Source organism: Myzus persicae, unplaced genomic scaffold (genome assembly GCF_001856785.1).
Source record: "Myzus persicae strain clone G006 unplaced genomic scaffold, MPER_G0061.0, whole genome shotgun sequence".
In the NCBI taxonomy this organism is placed as follows: Eukaryota; Metazoa; Arthropoda; class Insecta; order Hemiptera; family Aphididae; genus Myzus; species Myzus persicae.
Window position 1 is genome coordinate 695182 of NW_019103978.1, and position 25964 is coordinate 721145.

General features: G+C 27.5%; 3 protein-coding genes across 4 annotated transcripts; all 3 read right to left on the reverse strand.

Annotated features, from left to right (window-relative positions):
* Positions 1-333: 333 nt before the first annotated feature.
* Positions 334-11826, reverse strand: LOC111037135 (ABC transporter G family member 23-like). 2 transcript variants are annotated; one of them, XM_022319516.1, is made up of 16 exons: positions 11704-11826; positions 9014-9227; positions 7773-7905; positions 7556-7710; positions 6719-6826; positions 6564-6657; positions 6002-6130; positions 3888-4018; positions 3593-3815; positions 3280-3445; positions 3079-3191; positions 2192-2262; positions 1631-1719; positions 1370-1552; positions 838-924; positions 334-631 (listed from the first exon to the last, which is right to left on the reverse strand). In XM_022319516.1, the coding sequence occupies exons 2-16, from the start codon at positions 9142-9144 to the stop codon at positions 399-401; spliced, it is 2046 nt and encodes a 681-aa protein (XP_022175208.1). In that variant the 5' UTR covers positions 9145-9227; positions 11704-11826; the 3' UTR covers positions 334-398. The 2 variants fall into 2 exon arrangements, with proteins under 2 accessions (XP_022175208.1, XP_022175207.1); XM_022319515.1 differs by lacking the exon at positions 11704-11826 and having other exon boundaries at positions 9014-9396.
* A 132-nt stretch (positions 11827-11958) lies between these two features.
* LOC111037134 (ABC transporter G family member 23-like) lies at positions 11959-24214 on the reverse strand. Its single transcript, XM_022319514.1, has 15 exons — positions 24041-24214; positions 23561-23693; positions 23330-23484; positions 23121-23228; positions 22952-23045; positions 15993-16118; positions 15795-15928; positions 15517-15733; positions 15259-15436; positions 14920-15026; positions 14377-14447; positions 13138-13226; positions 12870-13052; positions 12405-12491; positions 11959-12279 (listed from the first exon to the last, which is right to left on the reverse strand). The coding sequence occupies exons 1-15, from the start codon at positions 24172-24174 to the stop codon at positions 12047-12049; spliced, it is 2049 nt and encodes a 682-aa protein (XP_022175206.1). The 5' UTR covers positions 24175-24214; the 3' UTR covers positions 11959-12046.
* LOC111037136 (glutamate receptor ionotropic, kainate 2-like) lies at positions 17266-20142 on the reverse strand. The gene is made up of 10 exons (XM_022319517.1): positions 19934-20142; positions 19672-19850; positions 19456-19597; positions 19049-19381; positions 18757-18978; positions 18415-18618; positions 17995-18079; positions 17803-17941; positions 17596-17733; positions 17266-17527 (listed from the first exon to the last, which is right to left on the reverse strand). The coding sequence occupies exons 1-10, from the start codon at positions 20108-20110 to the stop codon at positions 17281-17283; spliced, it is 1866 nt and encodes a 621-aa protein (XP_022175209.1). The 5' UTR covers positions 20111-20142; the 3' UTR covers positions 17266-17280.
* Positions 24215-25964: the final 1750 nt, after the last annotated feature.

Here is a 25964-nt window from a genome sequence, read left to right on the forward strand (position 1 = left end):
GTCAGATAATTGAAATTACAATAATAATATTTAAAATTCATAATTATGTTTCATAAAACAAATAATGTGTTCACTTAGTCATTATTATATTTGAAATAATTTCATAACTCATGAGTATCACTTATACAATTATCTAGAAAATATAATTCATGATATAATAATGGCATAATAATTTTAAATTTTTAAGAATTTTTTTATATAATAATACTATAAATCGTAATACTTACTAATTTAATTAAACTATTTGAAAATAAAATGTAATTAAAAGTATAATGCAGATAGTTATACATCGTATTAAAAAATTACCTTTGTGATTAAAAAAGCTGTTAACTATATTACCATACAAAACATTGTTTTTTTATTACCGAAGTATTGTTTATGTATAGTGCCATAACTGTCTATTTTTGTATAACCCATAAGTCTTTTTTTATCTTTCCTAATAAGATTAATACAAGTATTAATAATATGTTATACAAAACCGTCAATGAAGTTCCTGTTAAGATTGATGGATGATCCAATGTCCACCCTTTTATTACTATGTCGTTCATCATATTTCCTACTAGCCTTATAGGAATTAGCTTGGATACTTGTCTTAATAATGGGGGCTGTCCTTCCAAAGGCCATATTCCACCTAAGTATAACATAACATAACATACTTTTTTCATATCACCATACAAATAATAAACGTCTTAAATAACTATAACTTATGAGTAGGTATGCACTAAGCGTTATTCATGAACTTAAGAACTTGCTTAGGTCCCTAAATTTCAAAAATAAAAATGTCTATATATTTTTATCCATGCAGTTTGTTTGATTTTACATGAGTAGTTTTTTTACCTGATAATATGAACTGAGTCAAAGATGATCCGGTTATAATGTACACACCGAATAATTTTGTAGTTGATATTACAGCAGTAAGTAAACCTAAAAAACAAAATATTATAATTATCATAACATTATTTGTGTTACAGTAAATTATAATAATTGGTTCGAATTGCATTATGAAAACACAACAATTAACTTCATTCATTTACTACAGTATATAACAGGGACGGCAAATCCATGGCACGCGAAAATTTTTACTATTATATATTGTATAGGTAATATATAATATTATAAATTATAGAATATAGGTATGGGTAAAAATATTTTGAGCATACGGCTTTTATCGGTCATTATTATGTACCTAAGCTAACCTTTTTATACATTAATTATATAATCGAATTAAAGGTATTATAACATAATATAATTTTTTTCGCGGCACGCTCTAAAAAAAAAAAGCTAATTTTGGGCACGCAGGTGTCAAAAGGTTTGCCATCCCTGGTATATAATATGAAAAAATAAGATATATCTATAATTAAATACTTACCATATAAAAATCCTATCCATCCCAATAGTAGTAATAATAACACATACACAAACAATCCATTGGTGATTTGTATTGGATTTGAAAATAAAACATGTGAAATAAAATAGGAGAAACTCGTTTGTAACAAAAGTAACACTGTTGTGATACAAAACATAGAAATTAACAATTCCAATATTTTGACACCTGAAACCAATATAACACTATTGCTTGTATTTAAAAAAATATAAAATTATAGGTGTACAATTATTTGTGTTCAGATACCTGCAAACATTGATCGGCTAAGGAGTCCGTCCATTTTTTCCGACATCATTATGCTTACAGCAAATACGCTTGGACAGTAAAATGCCACCCTAAAAATAAAATAACAATAATTATTTCAAACAAATTATTCATTATTCCACATTTTTTATGATATTTTTTTCATTACAAAGTATAAAGTAAATTACACGTCTATAAATAATAAGTTAATTCAATCTTTATTCAAATCTATGATCCAATTAATATACTCATGAAATTGCATAAATTGTATTAAACATAAAATTACGAGTATGTGACGTTATATTTACTAATGAGTAAACATGTTGTACAACAATGTATTATAGTTGAATTAAGTATGATATATTTTTAACGATAATAATGATTACCTTATGGCTTATAGTATAGGCCACAGTGGATTGGGAATTTAGTACCTACCTCTCATTGATTGAATCATATTTAAAGATTCAAAACATATCTTAATAATTCTTAATTTAATTATAAACTTTATATTTTGTAATTTAAAAAAATGAATATTGTTAGTTAAGTATAAAATAAAACAATTACATGGCTATAAAGAGAGAAACGGTACTATTGGCAAATGATTTAACTTCTTTTCCAAGCAAAATATTGAACTCCTACAACAAAAATAAATTCACCTTATTAAACACAAAACTAAAACTAAACAACACAATAGGTGCACACTCAACAATATAATTTTTGGAATAAAATATGTAGAAAAAATTGATTGGTCTAAAGAAACTACACTGTGTGTTAGATATTAAAATTTAAAACATTTAAACGACAATTATAAAACAAATCTTAACTATATTGTACGTATATATGTTTTTGTGAGTTAAAACTCATACTCTTAGTTTAATTAATAGTATTCTATACAACTTTTAACTTCCAAATAAATCAACATAAACATGAAAAACACGTAGGTATTAATCTATAAAGAAAAATTAAAAGCTAATCATTGGTAAATTATTGAGAAGCTGATCAAGAGCTACTTGACCGATTTTTCACATTTTTTTTTATGTTTGTAATATTCTAAATTATGTTTTTACGGGAAGAAAAATGGAAAAAGTCGTTTGGGAAATGGAACATTTTGGTAAAACAGAAAATTAATATATTTCCATGAGATTTTTTTATATAAATGGTTAAGATTAGTTGCATATTATAATATAGCAATACTGAAATAATATGTCCTCAGAAATATAATATAGATAGTATATCTAATAACTAATCGATATCCAGAATGTATGACTTAAGGATATTACCTCTAATGACTTAAGGATATTACCTCTAAGTTCTATTTAGCAAATAATATTTATTGCGTGCAATAAATAATAACCATATACATGCTGAAGTATGAATGTATGATAAGAATAGATTATTTCCATGAACATATAATATTTAAATTTTAAACTTATTTGTTAGGTATATCATACCAAGGGTACACTGATTGATATTGGATTGTTAGAGCAACTATTTAATGCTTCCATAACTAGATAATTGATTGACTCTAACACATCTCCCGTAATTTGATTTCTAAACAAAATATCTGAAATTATAAATTGTTTATACATTAAAGAAACGATAAAATGATATGTATTAATTTACCTACTGATAAGCATTTGAACTATACTTACTTTCATTTGATAAATGAGCAAAAACTCTAGATTCTAAATCAAAATATTGACGGTCATTAATATATTTTGTCAATCCACTTGTAAAGTTTTTAGGAAAATATAGAAAAGCAATATACTTTGTATGATTTATCCCAGCTTCGGCAACTTCCCGATCTTGTACTTCGACCTATAATTTAAATGGATAAATTAGATATAAAATCCCTTGAAGTTAAACCCACATTGAAAAATCTCTTCTTACTCAATGCTCTATAACCTCCTCAAATTATAATGATTTAAGTTAGATACATTAACGTAATTTTTATATTTTACTCACTAATTCATAATCATGTGATGAGAGGTAGTTCATAATAACACAACTCATTGTTTGATTGCTATTTTCGTCCAAAATACATCGATTAACATTTAAATATTGACAATCTAAATTATTAATCTCATCATTTTTAAAAGCTATTTTCATGTCTTTGAATGGTACTCCAATCGAAAAACAAAAATTGAATGATTGTATTATGGGAAGTAAGACCAAAGTAAATAACAACCTATATTATACCATACTAATTAGTATCATCTAGTAATCCATTGTATCAGAATAATATCTAAGTTAAACTTACATATAATCTCGTGAACATACACGATAATTTTTTTTTAACAATGCTTTAATTCTATACGGGTTGACATTTACCGATTCCAATATTTTTTTTTGTACAATTTGTTCTTTTACTTGGACAGTGTTGTTGACTTTCTAAATAGATAAAAGTATGGAAATAACTGGTAGGTACAACAACAAGGCAGTCTTATAATTAATAATAGTTTGAAACCAATTATAAATCATTGCACGAAAGACACGATCATTGAAAATAAATATAGCAAAGCATATGATAGTATTATATTATCGTCATACAGCTAAGTGTTGGAATTTGTATTAATTTGTTGAGCTTTATTTTATTTTGGGACATATTATAACCATGTTTCTTTGTTCAAAATATCTATGAACTGTGAAAGAATTTTGTGCATTAAATAAACTCGCAAGTACTAATGTATGGAATGTAACGTATTCCGCAGTTTCTTACACAATGTGTTAAATTAATAGTGAAAAAATGTCATTGTATTCGATCCTAGCCTAAGTGTACAAACATTTAATGTACAACTACATTTTATACAGACATCACTACATAGAAAGTTTGACCTTCGACTCAATGCTCTGGTCATTTACTACTACTATAGTAGTGAACTAGTGTAGCATATATTTTGTGGAGCAACGATATAACATGCGACATCGTAGCCATACCAATATAAATTATTTTGTTATCCTTGTTTACAGTGTTCCTATGGTAATAGTTGTATTTATATACATCATATGTATAGTATATAAAATAAGATATCTTAATGAGTCAGTTTACGTATAGCCAAAACTGTGATCGTTTGAAATGTGCATATGGTACTGTTTTACCACAATGTGGGAGTTTATCAGGAAACACACTAATTTCGGCACACAAAAATCAAAAATTGTTTTGTTTATATATACAAGGGTTGTCATTGGTTAAGTAAAAAAAATAGTTATTATGATTCGATATAGGTAATTTGTTTTGTTATTATTTCATGGAAACTTAATATAAGTATAGGTTATTTAGAAAAACATTGCTTTTCTCACGGTAAATTATTTCTCGCGTATTCTGAGGTAAGCATGCATATAAATGTATATGTGAATAGACTATTAACATGACAAAAAACATCGTTTACCGCACAGTTTTGAAAAATTGACTCTTGAATTATTTAAGATTTTATTTTTATTATTTATGTTTTATTAATTCATCTTATGTATCACAAATGCAAAGTATTCAAATTTCAAATTGTATACTCTATAATGTTTAAACGTACACAATTAATTGTAATATTGCACGAAACACACACAGATACATTAAACCGTATTTCCTAGGTATACTTCGAAAGGGATTCACCGAATTTTACTTTTTTTCGTAGGTATTGGAATATATAACGGAAACGAAATATGATAATAAAGAGATAAATTCATTTTCACAGAGACAGATAATACAGCTAGTTGCTATTTAATTATATAAATAGAGAAGAATTAAATATTGAATAATATTAAATATTATTAGGTTATAGTTATAATAAGGTTTCCACAACAAATATTTAAATTGTGCCAATAATTATTAAAAAACATAGGTGTTTATATAGGAATAATGTAGATTATTTTATAGAGGAAATAATATAAAAAAAAAGAAAAGAACGAAAAGCGATTGAGACAGAGCCAGGAGAAACTGGATCGACGTCTGAGGTGCCACAGACCACGACTCTTCACTATATATCCTAGGGCATCGAGGGGGGCAGGTAATCACGGTAGTCATGGCAACGGCTGAATTCCTCTATTTGTTGTATTATTGTTTTTTATGTTGAACTGTGTACTGTAATTTGAATTTTTTTTGTTCAATAAACGATGTTACATGAGGGTAAGTATTGTACAAACGATTCACCCCCATGTGCTGACCCACGAGAAAAAATAGCGATAGTGTTTCATCATCCTTTAAATCATTGATGTAAGTTTTCAAATTTTACATAGGTATGTGATGATAACACTAAACTACCTACCCTTACAAAATACAATATTAAGGTGCATGAATGTACCTATTGTATTGTAACTTCCTATGCAATATGAACACATAAATAATATATATTTATACTTAAATATGTCAAGGTACAGTACTTCAGTAATTGCTCTTTGATTACAGCAAAGCGTTAAAAAAGCTGATTCCAATGTATCTGTACCATATTTCACAAGAATATCTTGAGGTGGCCCTTCTTCAATTATTAATCCATTTCTCATAAAGCCGACCTAAAAACATATTTTATTAAAATTCGATAAAAAAATTCTAGAATATTATATTTATTCATTAATTGGTTTTATTATTTTCCCATTGATAGAAAAAATATTTCAGAAGTTCGTAGTATACTAGTATAGGATTTTAAATTACAAAAAGCTATAAATTATACACTTTTTCAAAATTAAAAAATAATGTAAAATTAGGTAAATGTATTTAATATGTGCCATATGAGTTATGTTAAATATCATAAATATTTGTTACATATTATGATTCGTTCAAATGTAATGAACTAATCACCAGATAATTGATAAATGCATAATTTAAAATCCATTTAACATAAATAAACGTTTGTGTATCCAACTTCATATAGATTTTATAATATGTATGTATGCATAGTATAATATACTATATATTATAAATCACTTTATAAGTATATTGACTTACGCAATCAGATTTATTTGCTTCTTCGATATAATGAGTAGTTATTATGATTGTTTTTTTTTGTTCTTTGACCATTTTTATAAACTCAGCCCAAATTCTAAATTATTTTTCATATTATTAAAAAATAAATTTAATTTAATCGTAATAATTTGTATTACCCTTCTCTCAGTAAAGGGTCAATTCCAACTGTAGGTTCATCCAAAACCATAACTTTGGGGTCATGTAATAAGCTAATGGCAAGAGATACTCTTCTACTCTGGCCACCACTAATGTAAATAAAAATAAATAATGATTATTAATTTATTACAAATTATTATTTACCTAGTAATTAATTTAATTAATACTATTAAGTTGATATTATTGATGATAATTCTTCCTACATACCCTAAACATCAATATTAAAATAGCTTCAGTAATTTAGTAGTCATTATTTAAATATATGAAAAAAAATGTAGTTATAATTTGATTTATTCAAATCCAAGACTTCCTGTAAACAGGGTCTTATCAAACTCTAAATCAATCCTATCCTTCAACTACCACTACCGATCCTTGATCTATATCCAATGAGTTTTGAATAGTACAACATTGAAGTAATTCAATTTATAAGTTATAGAAAGTAATTTTAATTTTAACTTTTCTATATAATTTTGCAATTTCAATATTCGAGGTATTTGACTATTAATTGAATTGGATAATCAGTTAAGCATTACCTATTTACATAATTTTGTATTTTATATTACTTAATATGAAATACCTACATTAAAATATGGTTAACATAACACATTTATTTGCAAAAGTAAATACTTCAAAAACATTGTATAATATTTCTAACATATTATTTAATACAAACACAAATAAATGTGAAAAGGCTTGATGTAAAATAATGAATTTATGAATTAATATTGCAGTATTAATTTAAAGTCTGAGGACTGATTTTTCCAATACATACTATATGATCTGTAGTTTTATTAATTTTTTATTCGAAAATATTTTACCTTATTTCATTAAGATGACTATTTAAACTTGGTAACTGCAGAAATTCATTAAGCTCATCGAATTTTTTTTTTATATTTCTCTTGCTCATTCTATAAAGTGATCCATAGTAGTCAAACGTTTCCTGTATGGTCAGCGTGACTTCCAGACATAAATCCTTTAAAAAATAAAAGTGTTGATAAATCAGTTAAATATGTAGAAAAGAGTTAAAATCTATACTTGAGGCATATATCCAACGTCTTTTACACTTTTTGCTTGAAAATCTATACAACCAGAGTCTAATGGCAATGCTCCTAAAATACATTGAAGAAGTGTCGATTTACCACAGCCACTTGGTCCTAAAAGACCATATCTATAAAAAAAATAAAACATTTCAATGCAAAACACCACAGTTTAAGTGTATAAAAAAAATCATATTGTCTGTTAAGAACCAGCTGCGACTATGACTAGTAGAATTAAAATATGATTGTAATTATATTTAATAAATAAAATAAATAAAATTAATGATGTTTGTCATTTGCAATTAGTACAAAAATACTACGCAATTGGTAAGTAAATACTATGCACTTGCATTTGCTTATTGATTATTATATTATTGATATAAATAATATATATATGTTATTTTTAGATTTATCTATTAATAGTATTCATAGTATCGGATACTAAAACACACCATTTTATGCAAGGTCAATCTTTTCATTTTCATTATTGTATTTCATGAATGGTATAAATCTTTAACATTATTAATTATTTATATGAATAACTTTAAATATTCAAAATTGTTGCACAACAAGCCTAATAGTAAACTTCAATATCTTGATTTAGAGTGGCCGTATGAAATTAGCCGATAGTCCAGAAAAATTATTTAGAGAAAGTTATTAAAAAAACAACATTGTAAATTCAATAAAGGTACGTTGTTCATTTCGTTCAGTACCTTTATAATAACTACCTACCTAATAGTTCATAATAAATTATTAGTAAATTATGCTCAAGTGTTAAGAATGCGATACGTGTGAGCTACAGTCCATAGTATACGTGAATCATCTTTACATTTTTAATTCGGCATTGTATGGGTATAACTGGTATATAGTTTGGTAAATTGTTTAGTTTTATTCAAGTTTTTAGTGTTATGAAATCGAGGATACGAGATTTTTTCATGTTTGTTGTTACTTATTATATTTTATCGAGTTGACATTAAAGACGAATATATTATTAACTAACCCTTGGAAAATTTTCTCTTTTAAACAAAAATTAAAATAATTTTTTATTTACAAATAACAATTATCATATTTTACTATACGTTTATAAATCCTATCATATGTATATTTCATATATTAATAACACTGAGCATGTTTTAGTAATAATATATTTCGTTTTAAATGTAATTATTTATTTTATATTTTTTTAAATATTGTTTAAAAAAGTATATTTTCAATTGTTATAATAATAAAAGTACTTACATAGAACCGGATTTCACAGTCATGTTCAAACCGTTAAATACATTATTTTTTCCATACTTCTTAAAGGCATTTGTCACTGTTATGTCGTACTTTGGGTTTTCTTCTTCCATATTTTGTTCCATTTTATTCATACTACTTATTGAGTATTAATAAAAGTATTGATTTTCGGCTAGATAATATTCATTAACATTTTCACTGAACAATAATTCTAAAACTAAATAAGTAACGAATTAGAATTTAAAAAACTTATATTAACTAGTAACTACGAACTATTAAAAAAATAAACAAAACCTATTTGAAATACCAACAGTTCAAATATTAACGAACCGCTAAGTAAAAGTAAACCCTTTTTTAAGAATACGTAGTACACATTAAAAAAAAAAGAAAGAGTATATTTGTTAAATCGTGATTTGAGTGACGGTGCCTGGAGTAGGTTTCTTGATGTCCTTGATGGCTTACCTAGAGAGCCACTGTGATGGGTAATGAGTGGGGGTCGGGTTAATGCATAATAAAGTTTTTTTTTTTAATTTTTACCGGGGCCCAAAATGTTTTTACTTTATCATCGTTCATGAACCCATCGAGTTCAATCAATTTTTACCTATAGTGGGATGGGCTTGCTTATCGACCTAGACCTTATAGACTTTACTTATTAGTACCTATTTATTAAATTTGGTAATTATAATATTATAATTGTATTATAAATCAAGGCTTCATTATTTTAATAAAATTAAGGAATATCAAATAAGAACGTAATTTTACTATACATAATTATGTTAAAAATTCTGAATTTAAATACAGTAAGATTAACTTTTAATTACTTTTGATTTAAACACGTAAGATATGATGATTTGTGCAGAAAAATTCTATTTTTAAATGAATTTATCTTTTTTTCAATGTATTAATGATATTCATGATGTATAACAAAAAAATCATAAGTATGACCAAAAAGCAATTTATGTACAAACGTATTTTAGGATAGCCACTAAAACATGAGGTCTTAGATCCAGAGCCTTAGCAAGGGAAGAGAGGGTTGAGAGGTGCCTACGCTCCTGGCACAATTCCTGGGAGGATCCAAAAATGAAAAATTTGCATTTTATGTTAAAAATGACAAAGGTCGATGTTGTTTATTTTGTTTATAAAAACTTCAACATCCTTTATTTAAATGGAAGAAATTAAATATAATAATTAAAATATCTTTACATAAAAGTAGAGACTAAACCAATAATAGTTAGGTAGTAAGTACGATGGATTTATGTACAGAAAGTCCTTAGTTCTTACACTTAAGAAATAATTATTTTATAGCCTTATATATTGTGTCCATTGTTCATATAGTCAATACGGCATTGCTATATTATGTTTAAACGTATTATTATAATACGATATACTGTCTCACAATCTTAGTGTTCTGCTGTGTACTTTAACGGAATAAAATAAAAATATAATCATATACATAATATATAATATATATTGAGGTTAATTAAAGATAAAGTTCATTACAATTATAAATTCTGTATTTTTACAACAAAATTATTAAAAATGAAAAATATAGATCATAATATATATCATGTTTACCGAGTATTATAAACGAGTAGTTGATCATTATCTACTGAAAATTGATTTTTACTCATCATTAGCAATTTGCAGCAACTCCATTTGGCGACACTTATCATTTAATTATATTTGAAATACCTACCTATATTATCTAATATTTGGTTTTTCGGTCGTATTTAATCATAGTACCATTAATTACAGTTATTTATACTACTTAAATCAGATTCAGTATAATTATCTTTAATACTAGTTATAATCAATGATAGTAATATAAACGCATACTTAATATTTAATATCCACCTGTATATATAAAAAACTTTAATAAATAATAATATAGTTAATGAACCCTATAATTTTAATAATTCTTTCTCGTCTCCTAGCGGCATTGTTTATTCATTTATTACTATTATTAATAACACAATATTTACATTTATGAATGACGAAAATCAAAATATAATGATTGTGTTATAATACAATAATATAAGATGAATTATAAATTCAAATAAAATGAAATTAATACAATTAAAATATAAACGTTGTATAATAAAAAAAGTATAACATTAACTATAAATTCAAATAATATGAAAATAAACAACGCAAAAAGTAATTTATTGTTCTGATCACTAGTAATGACATTATTTAAAAGTAATTGTGTTTGTTTCAAATATGTCTTGTACAGAGACTTTTAAATTTTAAGCACGCCACCTTAAAATTATGTTTCTAAGTAACTCTATGTCCTTCAATATCTACCGGTATCGTGGATTTGTGTATTTATTTTGTTTTGATGGTCTTATTTCAACCATGTACAATTGAATACAATGCTTTTCAGCATAGTTATTAATCAATTATAAATTACAATATTCATAATTACAAAAAAATCTAAAGTACCTTATGTATTATTATTTTATACAATATGAAGGTTTACCATGCTATTACCATGCATACCTAAGCTTTAAGGCAACATGTTAAATTATTGACTTCTGTTTACTATAAGCACATTTGTTTAAAATATATCCGACTAATTAATTGCTCTCAATAATTTGTAACATCAAAGATATACAGATAAGAATAGTTTAATCAAAATGAAATGGTTTAAACATTAAAATATGAATAAAAACTGGTTCAAGTGCAACACTTACATTTTTAGTTTGTAACTTTAGGCAAGACAAGTAGGTGGTGAGCTCGTAGTTTTGTTCACAAAGTATCAATAATATTAGTTGTATTTGAATTTGATACCTGATAAATATAATTAATTTGAATTGTACGTAGCTTATTCAAAAGCAAAGTACACAAAAACAATTTGAGAACTCCTAAGTTGACGCTGGGTATGGATTGATGTGACGAGTTTAATATGGTGTTCAGTCAACGCTAATAGGTTTATTCAAAATGTGTTTAAAAAATACGCATCACGTCTGTATATAATTAATTCTTCAAGTTAGTTATAGTTTATTTACGTAAGTTGAATAAAATCAATACACAACATTATTTATTAACCAACCAAGCATCTTTTTTGATGTGAGTTAGGGACAATAACATAATAACGTGTAAAAAAACATAACCAATTATGATTGCTATTCCGATTAAGACAGTCGGGTGTCCGAGTGTCCATCCTCTTAAAACGATATTATTCAATATTCGACTAATATAGCACAATGGGAGGTGTTCAGATATGATTTTCATGAATGGCATTTGAGCTTCAATCGGCCACATTATACCTATAGGAATGAACAAACAATTTAAAATTTAATACAAAAGATAAGTAAATTGGTAGATAATATATAATATTATGTTACGTGCAAATATTCGTATGGGCTTGAAAAATATCACAAGATAAACGTACCCGATAAATAAATCTGCATCATGTTCCAACCAATAACCATGTTCATGGCTTCGGAACTTGATTTGGATACCCCAACGATTAACAAACCTACAATAAAATAGCACAAAATAATTTCTTAGGAATTTTGAGGACAAGTAGTTTCAAATGTAATTTCTTTTGATTATGCAAAATTAAAATTAAAATTAAAAAATGTATTTTTGTCTGATACATAAAATATTTTCAACCTTGTCTAGAGTATATATGAAATCAATGTAATTAAATATATAAACAAGAACATTTTAAGATCAAAAATTTAGTCCTAAAATAGTAACTACAGGTAGGTATATAGTTCAACTGTTAGTTGAAACTTGAAACTGAAATAGATAACATTGGTGGTAATCATACTTAAGATACTATACGAAATGAAATATAAAATAATCAGAAATACTAAATAGTGAAACTAAATACAAAATAAAAGATACATACCGTAAAGTAGACCTAACCATCCAGTTAATAAAATTATGAATACGAATGCAAATAGTCCATTAGTGATTTCGATAGGGTTTAGGAAAACAAAGTACGTGACAAACATAACAGAAATAGTTTGAATTATGTGTATTACAGTTTGAATACACGTTATTGAAATTACAACTTCTAGTATTGTAATCCCTATAAGCAAACAATTCATCGACATTTATAATAACTATGTAGGTAGAGGTACCTATTATTAAAATAATATTGTTTCGTTGTTTACCAGCCGTCATGGACCGATCAAGAAATCCTTCCATTTTCTCTGTCAACATAAATCCTGTAGATATTACGCTTGAGAAATAAAATCCTATCCTGAAAATATAATATGCACAGGTTTAACAAATTAATCAATAATAAATTGAAATTTTTTTTTTCTTCTGTTTAGTTGTATATGTATAATAAATTTTAAATCTAGAAAAATTAAGACTATGCGTCTTAAAAAAGTCTAACATATTATTATCCATTATGTATTATATTATAATGTAAATCTTATATAAATTATAATGTAGTTTAAATAAAAAAATATTAACAACTACAAAGGTATATAATATATAGGTATACTATATATTTTTACTATTATTCACTAAAAGAAGTTACTAAATTTCAAAAACCAAAAATTGGAAAACCAAAAATTGTTAAATGTTTCTTATTCATTTCAATTGTTTTAATAAACAAATTAGAAGGGATCGCAAAGAACTTTTGTTTAGAAATAACACAAACGGTGACATTTTGGTAAAAATTAAGTTATAAATGTAGGTATAGCTGCTTAAGAATGTGTAACAAGTAAATTTATTATAATACGCTACCACCACTAATAAGATACATATCTTTAAACATGTAAGTCTAATAAAGTTACATAATAATATGTCATATATTGGTTAAGATCCATAATATTATTACTGAGACTTTTAAAACTTGTCAAACCAGTTTCAATGTTAAATGAGGTTAAAAGATGAATAATTTGGAGGCATAAGTACACATAGCGTGACCTACAGACTATAGCATAAACGCCTACATATAAATTACCAACAATCTGTTGTTTCGTGAACTAATATAGGTACATTTCATTAATAATATACTTAGAAACAAATAGTTATTATAATAACACTAAACGCAACTATGAACAAGGAGGTAAATAGTTAGAGTGACAGTATTGATCTAATAATTATGGTGATGAGTCGATGTAATATAACACTTTTAGAGAATACATAAATATTTAAATATAATGCTAAACAAATGTAAGTACCTTAGCGTTAATTTACACAAAATAATTCACAATTGTTTTTACCAGTAAATAAAACGTTAGTGGCGTGCCGTATGATGTGCAAGAAAAAAAGGACAATGAGTACCATGATTCAATTATATTCTATTAATAAATAAATCACAGAATTGTTTGAATCTAAATGTTTTTAATTAATTATTCACAATTGCATAAATATGATTAAATTACAAATATACTTACATCGAAACAAACATAGTAGCTATACTATGAATAAATGTTTCAACTTTGTTTCCCACTAAATATGTTGTTCTCTACAGTAAAATATAAAAATGACATAGTTTATTTTTCAATAGTAATCAATATATTTTTATACGTTTCAAATAATAATTGTCATTTTAATGTATACGTTATATAATTCTAATTTATAAATTGTATTACCACCTGTATGAATTAAACGATAAAGCTACAATTATTTTCAATGGGTCTTGACATAATTTTCAAAAGATATTTAATTATTTCTGATACAAGTAAACTCAAGATTAAAATAAACTATTAATCCTTTTTTTAAACATTATATAAGAATTTAAAATCTTAATGTTTTATAATATGCCAAGTTACTAATTCAAAAGGTAACAAGAGTTTTTGGATTTTTTTTCACTTATAAATTATAGTAATATTTTGTTTTTATAACTTGGATAAGAATACATTTTATATTTGATAAAATTCTCAGACTGTTAAGCTCGTACTACTCTATTGTTGAAAAAAATATATTGCTATACTTACAAAAGGCTGCTTAACAAGCTTCTCGCTGCACAAACGTGTACTATTTATAATAACATTTTCAATGACATTAAATAGATTTCGAATGACTTGACTTTTTACCAAAACATCTAAAAATTTAAAACTCTTAAAAACACCATTTCATATCATAAAGTCCTAAAAAATATTTTTTAATACAGATTACGTTATAAATAATATTATATTTTAATTTATAAAAAGAGTTTTTGTCGAACACAACTGAGCAACCATTTAAAAGTGAATTTTTGAAAAATATTAAATTACCTAAGATAAAAAGTACCTTTATTCGCATTTTCTATAAATATTATCAGTGTCAATACTAACTTCCAATATCAATATTTGCATAAGCTGCAGTATTTGGCGAATATTCACTGGTAGAAAACCATGAACCAAGAACATATTGTTGAAGTCCCGTACTAAAATTTTGAGGGAATTGAATGAATGCTACTGATTCAGCTTTTTTCACTAAAATGTCTCCTTCTTCCTGATTTTTAACTGAGATCTGAACAATAAAACTATGCATAATAGGTTGTACAATGTATTTAAACATAATACTACAGTAATATTTAATACAAATTTTACCAAATTGTAGTCTAGAGCTCGTAAACCGTTTAAAACAGAACAGCTAAGAGTGAAATTGTTAATATTATCATAAATACATTGATTAACCACAGTATTCTGACAGTCGGTGATTTCTTTATTTTGAATAGCTATGTTAACGTTTTTAATATTACCACCAATGGCTAAATTAAAAATAATAGCTGCCAACATTGGAAATAAGATCATGAAAAATATAAACCTGTTATGAAAAATATTGTTTTTATTTTAAATTATTATTATGGCTCAAGTAAAGCAATTACGTGAAATCCCTTAAACAAATGGCTACATTTTTCTTTATAAATGCACCAATTCTAATGAATGATATTCCGTTATCAGAGTGCAAAATGTTTGATGATACGTTAGAATTTTTGAAAATATTGGCTCCCTGAGTTGTCTATATGAAAAATAATTTACGTTATAAACAATTAACTCTTATACAATTATTACATTTATTTTACCTCATCAAATTGTTGACCAGAACATAATGATAAAAAGGCTTCTTCTAAAGAGTCGGCATTTTGTTTAATCAATAAGTCTTGAGGGGAAGATTCTGATATTAAAACACCATTTCTCATCAAACCTATCTGTAAAAAAAAAAAAATAATAATGATAAATGGAGAAGAAAAATACGATTAATTAGTAGGTGATACTTTTATTTAACCTATATTATAATTTATAATAATAATTAGTCTTAGAGATCCTCTCCGATGAATGTACCGATGTACCGATGATGTGTGTTTTATATTAAGTTTTAATTTTTACGTTTTTCATCATGTTTTAAAGTGATAAAAAGCTCAATCTTCAAAATTTATAATAGATTCTAGTAGAAAATTGGATTTAATTTTTACTTTGTGAATAAAAGTAAAAAAACTCACTATACTTTTCAAAATAATTTGAAAAAACTTTGAAAAAATGACGCACAACTAGCTTTTGTCTAAAAAGATTGTCACAATTTAAAATTAATAATCATAGGAACCTAAACTATGGTGGCGGTTGTAAGGAGGCAGGAGCGCGAGGCAACGCTGCGCGAATGGCAGGTAATCTGGGACGACACGGAGAAGGCGGCGTGGACGAGGAGGATGATCCCAGACATCAGGAGGTGGATGTATCAGTCAAATCAGGAAGCCATTACTTTTCACATGGCTCAGGCTTTGACGGGTCATGGATGCTTCCAGCATTACCTATGGAGGAGGAGAAGAGCAGGTGACCCCCACTGCATGCACTGTGGTGAGCCGGACGACACTGTGGAGCACACCTTGTTTAATTGCCCGTTCTGGGCAGAAGACAGACGGGAGATGGAGCAATGCATCGGCCGGCCACTACAACCTAATGATGTGCCGGATATCATCCTGGGACCGGAACAGGAGCTCCTCCCAGATGATGCACCCAGGAGGCGGCGTATCGAGGCGATGGCGGAGGGTCTGAGGTTGGCATTTGGCAGAATGGTGGAGGCGATTCTCGGGCGGAAGGAGGATGCAGAGCGGGTTAGGCAGGCGCGTTTTTTATTTGTGGGCCGAAGGCCGAATTCCTAGGGTGGTTAGAGGCCCCCATGTATGTATACTTCTTTTGCTTGTTTGTGATGTTGTTTAGTGAATAAACGATACGGGTTCGGGTGGCAGTATTGTGCTAAACAGTTCCCACCCGTTCCCGGTTTCAGAAGGAAAAAAAAAAAAAAAAAAAAAGGTATAGTCTTAATTAATTTAATCACAGTAAATATTTTTGTTAATAGCCAATAGTTAATACTGTCTAGAATAAATATGTGTGCAGTGTGCACCTTGCACCTACTTGAAAGAAACTGGCTGTAGATTGATCAGTTACACATCCATACTTGATGCTATCTGTGCCTCCCTTTTTGTCAAGATCTTCTACATTTTTTATAGTAGTTTCCATCCGATTCGATGTTAAAAATGCAGTCCAGTTAGCAGTGTAAGATTGAGTCATAATAAGAGCAAAGAACCACCACATAGCAGCACATAGTCTGGTTGGAAAAGCTCTGAAATTTTAGAAATGACACCAATTATTTTTTATAAATACCATTTTTAAATTGCAAGAAACATTTACCTAGGCAGAATATCGCTACCTTGACAAAGAATGGAACCCATAGAAAACCATAGGCAGTTAAGCAATGATAAGGAGTTTTCTAATTCTTGTGGATGAGGATTGCACGGGTGAGGGTTCTGCCATTCGTTGGGCGTAATTCTATAAACAGTAAAATATTTACCTGATATATTATACTTAAGTAATAACATAGAATTTAAATTTACATACCTAGCCAAGAAAAATAATACCAGAGACAGGCCTAAATAAGCGGTTGCTGTAAATATCCATACTTGAAAAGAAAGCGGCTGGGTAAATGAAAAAAGATTGGTTTGCGGTTCTTCTGGTTTACTGAACAATATGCTGATACCTGCATAAAATACATAAGCATTTCTACAGGATGGTATAAAGCGCCCAACTTACCCAAGTTCATAAAAGGCATGGTAAAATCCACAGCAGACCTTCTTTCGTGAGTAATTGTTAAATCGCAGATCCCCAAGTCGGCTCTCTGTGAATACGTCAAAGGTTAGTTCACTATCAAGCTTGGGGTCTAACTATCGTCTATCATTGCTGCTTAATAAAGTGGATTTTAAAATTAATTTCACCAAATATATTGATACTATTTTAATAAAGCAATGTAAAAGTAAGTTAGACTGCTACCTAACTAAGATTGGGTATTTCATACGGAATAAGGAAAGCCAGACAGACAGAATAACATTGTAAAATAATATATTTCTTGGTGCTAATATGTAATTGTATAATAATTATAGTAGGTTTAAATATTTCATGATGGATGAAGACAAGTAATGTATAATATCATTTAAAAAAAAAAAAATGCTTTACCATTTCTTGTACTTCACCGATAATTCCATTCCATTTGTTTGTTTTTTTGTCACGTTTCCCATTTCCATCACTTCTCAAACGAAATTCATAAGTCATGTTGTTTTCTTTAGCAATCATTTGTATAAGATCCACCACATATCCTTCATATTTGTCATTGCCTTCTAGTTTATTGTGGCCTTCTTTTAACATCAAATACGGCTCAGTCTATCAATGTAAATATATGAAAACTCTGTAATTTATTGTAATAAAACTAATTGTATGAACAAAAACATATTCATCTAAACATATTTAGTATGTCAACAATGTACACAAACATTCAATATGTGTAATCGTTTTACTTACAATTTTTGTTGAAACAATAAATGTTTTGTTCTTACTCCCGGCGTATAAATCACGAAGCATTTCAAGGCTGGTTCTCGTATAAGTCATGCCTCTCTCTGGATCCCACAAGCCAATTTTTTTGAAACCAGTATCAACCAGTTCTACCATTTCTAGTGTAAAATATGATCGATGACCAGTTTTGTTGTCAAAGCGTAACAGACCAGTCAAGCCTTCTGTTTCAATCTGAAAGAACATCAAAACGATATGCAATGACTACTTACTGGCTAATGAACATGAGAGAAACCATACTTACTACTCTCATAAAGTTTATAAGTTTAAATCCATTGGACCAGGGGATAAATGGCGAGTTCTTACATTGTAGTGGTTCAGTGATGATTTTATTTATCATACCTAGGCCTTTTAAAGCTTTAGCAAACACATTTACCGCGTCATATATGAGTATGGAGTTAACAGTAAGTTTGTCAGCTTTCAAAGGTTCCATATTTACGTTCATTCTTTGTTGAACAAAATTCAAATCTCTCACAATATTTTCCACAAATGGGCTTAGTGGATCAATCAACCTTACAGTTGTTATATTTGTACGCAAGTTCTGCACAATACCACTAAAATCTACTGTATGTGCATCCTACAACCAAAAAACTATCATATAGTTTTGACTAAACAAATTACACTAAAAAAATAGATAATAGAAGTTCTCACCAATGAGGTTATGATAAAACTATGATAGTCATCCAACAAGTTAACTTCTTTTGCTTGTTTGAATACAGTTAATATTAAATCTGCATCACAGTCGAGTACAATGTGACCTTCTAAAGACTTCTTAATGTCTTTTAAAATCGGTCTGTAATATTCAAGTAAATAACATTAGAAGATCTTAATAGTCTTAGTTTTTATGTTATACCTATCAAAACTTACCTAAAATTATTGCCTTCGGGCAATTGTAATATGGAGATGGCCGCTACCTGTTTGTCATTAGGTTTTGTTTTTCCCGAGTAATCTTGTATTAAGTCTTGTAATCTCTGAAGACACTCTGGTCGCTGATAGAGTAACGTGAATGACTTCCAGTCCATATCATGAACTATAGCCGTATAACCCTTAAATGATAAATATTTGTTAATTTTATTCAAAACTGTATTGCATATTATGTAATTTGAATTTGTTTATGTTGGGGCTTTACTTTTGCTAGCAATGTTGGTTCAGGATAAGGATTGAAATAAAAATTGAAATTTTCAACAGGTGTGTTTTCCCAACTGGTATCTATACGTGGAACTTCCATAGTTTCGCAAAGTGACTGCACTATGTTTGATGATTCAAGACTGGACGGTCCAAAAACAGCACCGATCCCAGATTCCATAGTTTCACATACTGAAAATTAAAATAATCACCTAGATTAGTTTAATAGCTATGTAAAACAAAAATAAAAATCAATTTACAAATATTTTTGAATTTTAAATGCTGATCGGAGTGGTGAAACGAGATATATAAGTTTCATGAAGATGTAGGGAGTTTTCCAGTATAGCAAATTAGGTTTAGGTTATACATTGTACTATGATTTTAAAATTTAATACAAGATTCCTCGTAAGTTTTTATTAGACACTGAAAATGTAATATAAAAGTTTAATGTCAATAAGCCACATACATGTTGTATGGGCGATTGAAGTGCAAATTTTTTCATTTTGATGACATTGGAAATTCAAGAAACAAGAAAAACATAGGTAGGTACTTATAATAGTACCAACTTAAGACGTTTCCTACCTATTTAACAAGATTAATGACATTAATCAGTATTTTTTTGTGCGGTGATACCTTTTGGCCAATTTGGATTGATACCTGTATATTATAAGCTAGGTAATAGTATTTTTTTTTTATTTTTTTTATTTTAAAAACAACAATATATTTACAATCTGTATACATTTGATACAATAAGTAAATTTTTTAACATTATTTACAAGGCATATGGGCGTGATAGAAGGGGGCATCCAATGACACTACTTCAATAATACATTTTGATTTTTGATTTTGATTAGTAAGTTTTTGTGCTGATTATAAAAGTAAATCNAAAAAAAAAAAAAAAAAAAGGAACCTAAACTATACACACTATTATTTTTATTAAATAGGTAGTAATTTCTAATTTCCATATAACATAATATAATTTTCAAAATATTTTGGTTAAATATGATAAATATGGAAATTTTTTTTGTAGTTTTAGATTTATAGATATGGTTCAATATCTGTTTACGAGTAATAAACCCTTGAAAATTTAATACAGGGTTTCTCATATATTTTTCTTTCGACTGATAAATAATACCGAAAATACAATGTCATACGCCCTGTTAGACGCTCTTTTTTAAAGTAAACAAAGTCCCCCTACTTTAATTTCTCCAAGTCAAGCACTGCATACACCTACTCTGTCCAAAGAGAATACACTCCACGGCCCGACGAAAATCGGCTCTTCTGCATATCACTATACGACACAGTGCTATAGTAGAACTTCCTGTCTCGATTGCAGGATGCTGTGTAATTTATATTTAAGTTAAAATATTTTCGGAAATTCATCAAAATCACGAAAATTTGCAAATTATTTCGTAGTAATTTCGATTAAAATTTTTTTTTTTTTTATCAATCAGCGTTTAAATATTTGATACGACATTTCTCATAAGATCACTTACTGGAAAATAAAACAAAATTTAGCGTAAAGTGACGATAATTTTTTATGAGCGTTTGAAGTTCAAATTTTTAGACATTATTGCATATTCAAAATGTAACGATACGATACCAACGATTCATGTCCTTAACCGGTTTTTATTATTCTGTTACTATTCAAAAAATGTCCATTGTAGAAACTTGAAACATTTTAACATTGCTTAAATTATCATTTTCTATACTCAATGAAATTTTCAAAATGTTTAGTCAAATTTTAAGTGACTTACAGACAACAGAATTGTATTTTAATGTTGGAACACAAAGATGTTTATATGCTCAGTCAAACACCTTGAAAAGTAATATAATTTATCTCATAAGCAATTTTGACCATAAAAAAATGTCAAACACATAATATCACATTTTTTTACAGACATTTGATGTTAAAATTTTGACAAAATTAGATATACAAGAAAAAATAATAAGGTTTTTAGTTATTTTGTTGTACTGTATTTTACTATATTTTGTTTTTTTATTTGAATGACAAAAAATAATATACTTGGGATCTCAAACTTTTAAGTATATTAGTGTATTTTATTATACACAATGTCATTTTTTTTAGATTAAATTCCTATTTTGGGTGTATCGTAAGCCTATATCTTGGTATTTTAAAGATTATGGATCGATGATATGGGATTTTGAAAAAACAAAAAAAAAACGTGTTTCTTTATTTTTTAAATGACATTTTTTTATAACAATTAAAATACCGTTAAAATGCATTAGATACACCCGCTATAATAAAATATATGTAGTAACATTATCGCCACAGCTCAGAATCGTTTTTCGTATACAATGACTATTCATTGAACCTAAATTTTATACTTAACATAAAACCTACTATGATAAGAATAGTTTTTTCCTCCTGTTTAACCGACATCAGAGGAGGCTCTGTTTGAACAATACTACTTTTCTGCTGTCATCGTTCATTGAAGAATACAATTTATAAATACATACAATGCTCGATCTTATAATATATTACAATATACCCAAATGGTAGTCTCGTTTACGAGTACTCGACGCCTACTCTGATGCAGTGCGGTTCCTGCTTAACTAGTTTTTTTTTATAAGCTTTCTAAGTTTTAAAATCTTACATAATTCGTTTGAATCTCAAAAATATACAAGATTGCATACAAGACGTCCTTACTAGTATTGATAAAAGTTAAGTATTATATAATACATTTTTATGACCGCTTCGGGGAGTATTGAAAATGTTGATGACATTGAATATTCACATGTACAAGGAAAAAAGTTGTGATAAAAATAACATTTTTTAATAGTTATAATATTTACTGTAATTTTCTCGGTCAGAAAGTACTTGATTTATTAAAATATTCGGCTAAGCAAAAATTGTCCATAGAAATTAGCAGTTTAGTCCAAAATTGTAGAAAATTTAATACAATAAATATAAATAGTTTCAAAATAATATTTTCATCATGCTTAAACAAAGAAATTTTTATTAATTTATTTTATGTTAGTAATATTTGTGTTTTCTTACAGTTTGTGCTTGGTGTGCTTCTTCGATATAATGCGTTGTAATTATAATAGTTTTGGCTTGCACCTTCACCATTTCCAATAGTTTCTGCCAAATTCTAATAGTAATAACTCATTGTTAGACAACCAAATTATGTCACCCTTCATTTTATGTATTATTTGTTACAGCTTACTCATATCTTAATACTGGATCAATCCCTACTGTAGGCTCATCTAGTATTATGATTTTTGGATCATGTAGTAATGTGACGGCCAATGAAACCCTTCTACACTCACCTCCACTATAAAAACCCATAAATAATTCTTGTAAAATGTACGCAAAAATTATATAGTATAATATTATATACACAATTCAATTATAATTTGAATATAAATGTCCAACCTTAGATCTTTTAACAGTGCGTTTTCCTGTGGTAATCTGAGCCAAGTAAGAAGTTCTTTACTTTTACTAGAAATATCACTTTTATTCATTTTATATAATGAACCATAGTATTCAAATGTTTCGCCTATGGTAAGCATCGAATCTAAGCACAAGTCCTGCAAGAATACTTTTTATTTAACCTTATTCATTTACTCTTACCTTAATTAATACAAAAATAATTCAATTTCTTACTTGAGGCATATATCCAATATCTGAAAAACTACTAGGATTTATTTTTATACTCCCAGAATCCAAAGGAAACTTTCCAAGAATAACATTTATTAATGTAGTTTTTCCACAGCCACTTGGTCCTAAAAGACCATATCTAAGAAAAATGTTTATTTCAGATATTTCTAAATTGCATTGCTAATATAATATTAAGAGTGATCCGTATTAAGAATTATCGTACTACTCAAATTTCTGAATATTTTGTTATAGTTTTGAAGATAATAATTTAATACTCTAAACTTCTAAAGTACGGTATGTCCTACCCAGATTTAGAAAAAACACTTAAAACTATTTATGACAAAACTAGTGAAAAGGTCTATATATTTTTCGCATACATAATATTAAGCCCTAACCATTGTGTGCCTACAATACTTTTGTATTTATAATATTGATTATTGCTGTAATGAGTGTAATGATTAAAATAATAAGAACGTCAATACTTACATTGATCCCAAAGGTACACTCATATTCAAGCCATTTAAAACACAAGTGTCAGAAGAAAAATTTTTAAAGGCGTTTGAAATACATATAGCTAACTCAGATTCCACCTGCATCTTTTTAGTTCCTATTTCAGCCATCTTCAATAGTTGTATTACGCTTAACTATTCAATCCTAGCTCAATAATAATTTAAACATTCAATCATATTTGTCAATAAATTTCATAAGATTTAAAATATAATTTATGAGTGATAATTGTTAAATGTTTAATTAATTTCAATACTAGACGTGTGAAAAGTTTCCTATGACAATGCATAATAATAAATTAATGATGTTTAACGTTAACCTTGATGGTCATCACAATTCACAAATACTATTCAAATTATATTTTCAAAGATAAACAATAATATTTTATTATAAAACACATCAGTAATTGTTATATAATTTGTACAAATTCATAACCACAATTCCAAAATGTATACACCCCCAAAATGGATATTTCCGGGTGGCTGTGTCATGTGACATATTCTTTACATACGTCTACACCAGCTATTTTCATGGCATTCTCTATTCTGCCTATTTATTTTTTTAATTTAGGCAATAAATTTAATTTGTTATTATCGTATAGGTAGTAAAATTTTACAATGAAAAAATACTGGAAGATAATAAATTGTGATATTTAATTTTTTTATAATGATTTATACTGATGCTGGCACCAGAAAATCGATTTTGGATTTCACGAGTGATGAGAGGTAGAGGTGTACATATTTTGGAATTGTGGTTAAAAATGTGTACAATTTGTATAACAATTACTGATGTGGTTATCTAATTATTTCAAACTTCCAGGTTCCAGCGTCAAGCACATTAATATTTATACATAAAAATCGAATCAACGAGACGATAAACCGGTTTTCATTAGAACTTTAACAGTGTTACATTTAGTAATGTGGTGGACCATGCCAAAAGACAGGAAGTTGTGTTATAAATTTTAAATACACCTAATTTTATTGTCGAATTGATAATTTTTTGCTTTACAACAAACAATTATGTTCAACAAGTACTAAATTTAAATAATTACTTATTGAAGGACTTTGTTTGTTATATAACCAATTATGTAACAACCCTAAAACAATTCTTGGGAGCATTAAATTTCCTTATATAAATGAATTGTGTGTATATATACATATATTAGATAAGTCATCTAAGAACGAAACCACAGAAAATCGACTAAAACGTAAGTTTTAGTAACTTACGTCTATCTGGGCGTTTTGTAGTACAATCCGACTAACAGTTTTCAAAACATATCATAAGCAACTCATACATGAGTAGTGAGTACATATTAGAGTTTCAGGATATATTATAATTTATGATATAAATACCTGGAAATGGTCACAGTACGATACGCAAATAAGACATTATGTGTACTATCCAACTGGTCTATACATTACCCACTATAAAAATAACCTCAGGTGAATTAAATTAAGAATAATTTAAGAATTATTGAAATATTTTAGAATTGTAACAACAATGAATTGTGAGGATGATTTATAAAATATACGTAATGGTAAGGAATTGGGAAGCAATTCAGGGTTACAATCATTAAAAATAACACTACTATACATTAGGGGTGCATTCTCTATTATTTATTTGGGAGACTTCACTTCTTATTTTTTCTGTATAAACAAACTATTTTACATTTTAATTGATTAGGTTGGTCATTACTGATGACTATTATAAATTATAATCCTCTTTACTTAATAAAATCTCATTTCAATTTATATGATTTTTAACTCTCGTTCTTATTGCCTAATGTACGTCCAAGGACATAAAACAGTATATGGCTATAACTCACTTGACCACACGACGTTACGTCAATGCAACTGAAATGATTAATTGTTTACACATCATATGTCACGAATAGTTAAATTGT

Excerpts from the sequence above, each read along its gene's own strand:
- LOC111037135 (XM_022319516.1), bottom strand. The coding sequence starts at position 9,144 with ATGAATAAAATGGAACAAAATATGGAAGAAGAAAACCCAAAGTACGAC. Across the intron at positions 7,711-7,772 it reads ACGTTGGATATATGCCTCAA|GATTTATGTCTGGAAGTCAC; the intron begins GTATAGATTTTA and ends TATTTTTTAAAG. Across the intron at positions 1,720-2,191 it reads GTTTCTCTCTTTATAGCCAT|GGTGGCATTTTACTGTCCAA; the intron begins GTAATTGTTTTA and ends TTTTATTTTTAG.
- LOC111037136 (XM_022319517.1), bottom strand. The coding sequence starts at position 20,110 with ATGGAATCTGGGATCGGTGCTGTTTTTGGACCGTCCAGTCTTGAATCA. Across the intron at positions 19,382-19,455 it reads GTTTTATCATAACCTCATTG|GATGCACATACAGTAGATTT; the intron begins GTGAGAACTTCT and ends TTTTGGTTGTAG. Across the intron at positions 18,619-18,756 it reads TTATTGTTTCAACAAAAATT|ACTGAGCCGTATTTGATGTT; the intron begins GTAAGTAAAACG and ends TTACATTGATAG.
- LOC111037134 (XM_022319514.1), bottom strand. The coding sequence starts at position 24,174 with ATGGCTGAAATAGGAACTAAAAAGATGCAGGTGGAATCTGAGTTAGCT. Across the intron at positions 23,229-23,329 it reads GCACTGTTAAAAGATCTAAG|TGGAGGTGAGTGTAGAAGGG; the intron begins GTTGGACATTTA and ends GGGTTTTTATAG. Across the intron at positions 12,280-12,404 it reads GATGCAGATTTATTTATCGG|GTATAATGTGGCCGATTGAA; the intron begins GTACGTTTATCT and ends TCATTCCTATAG.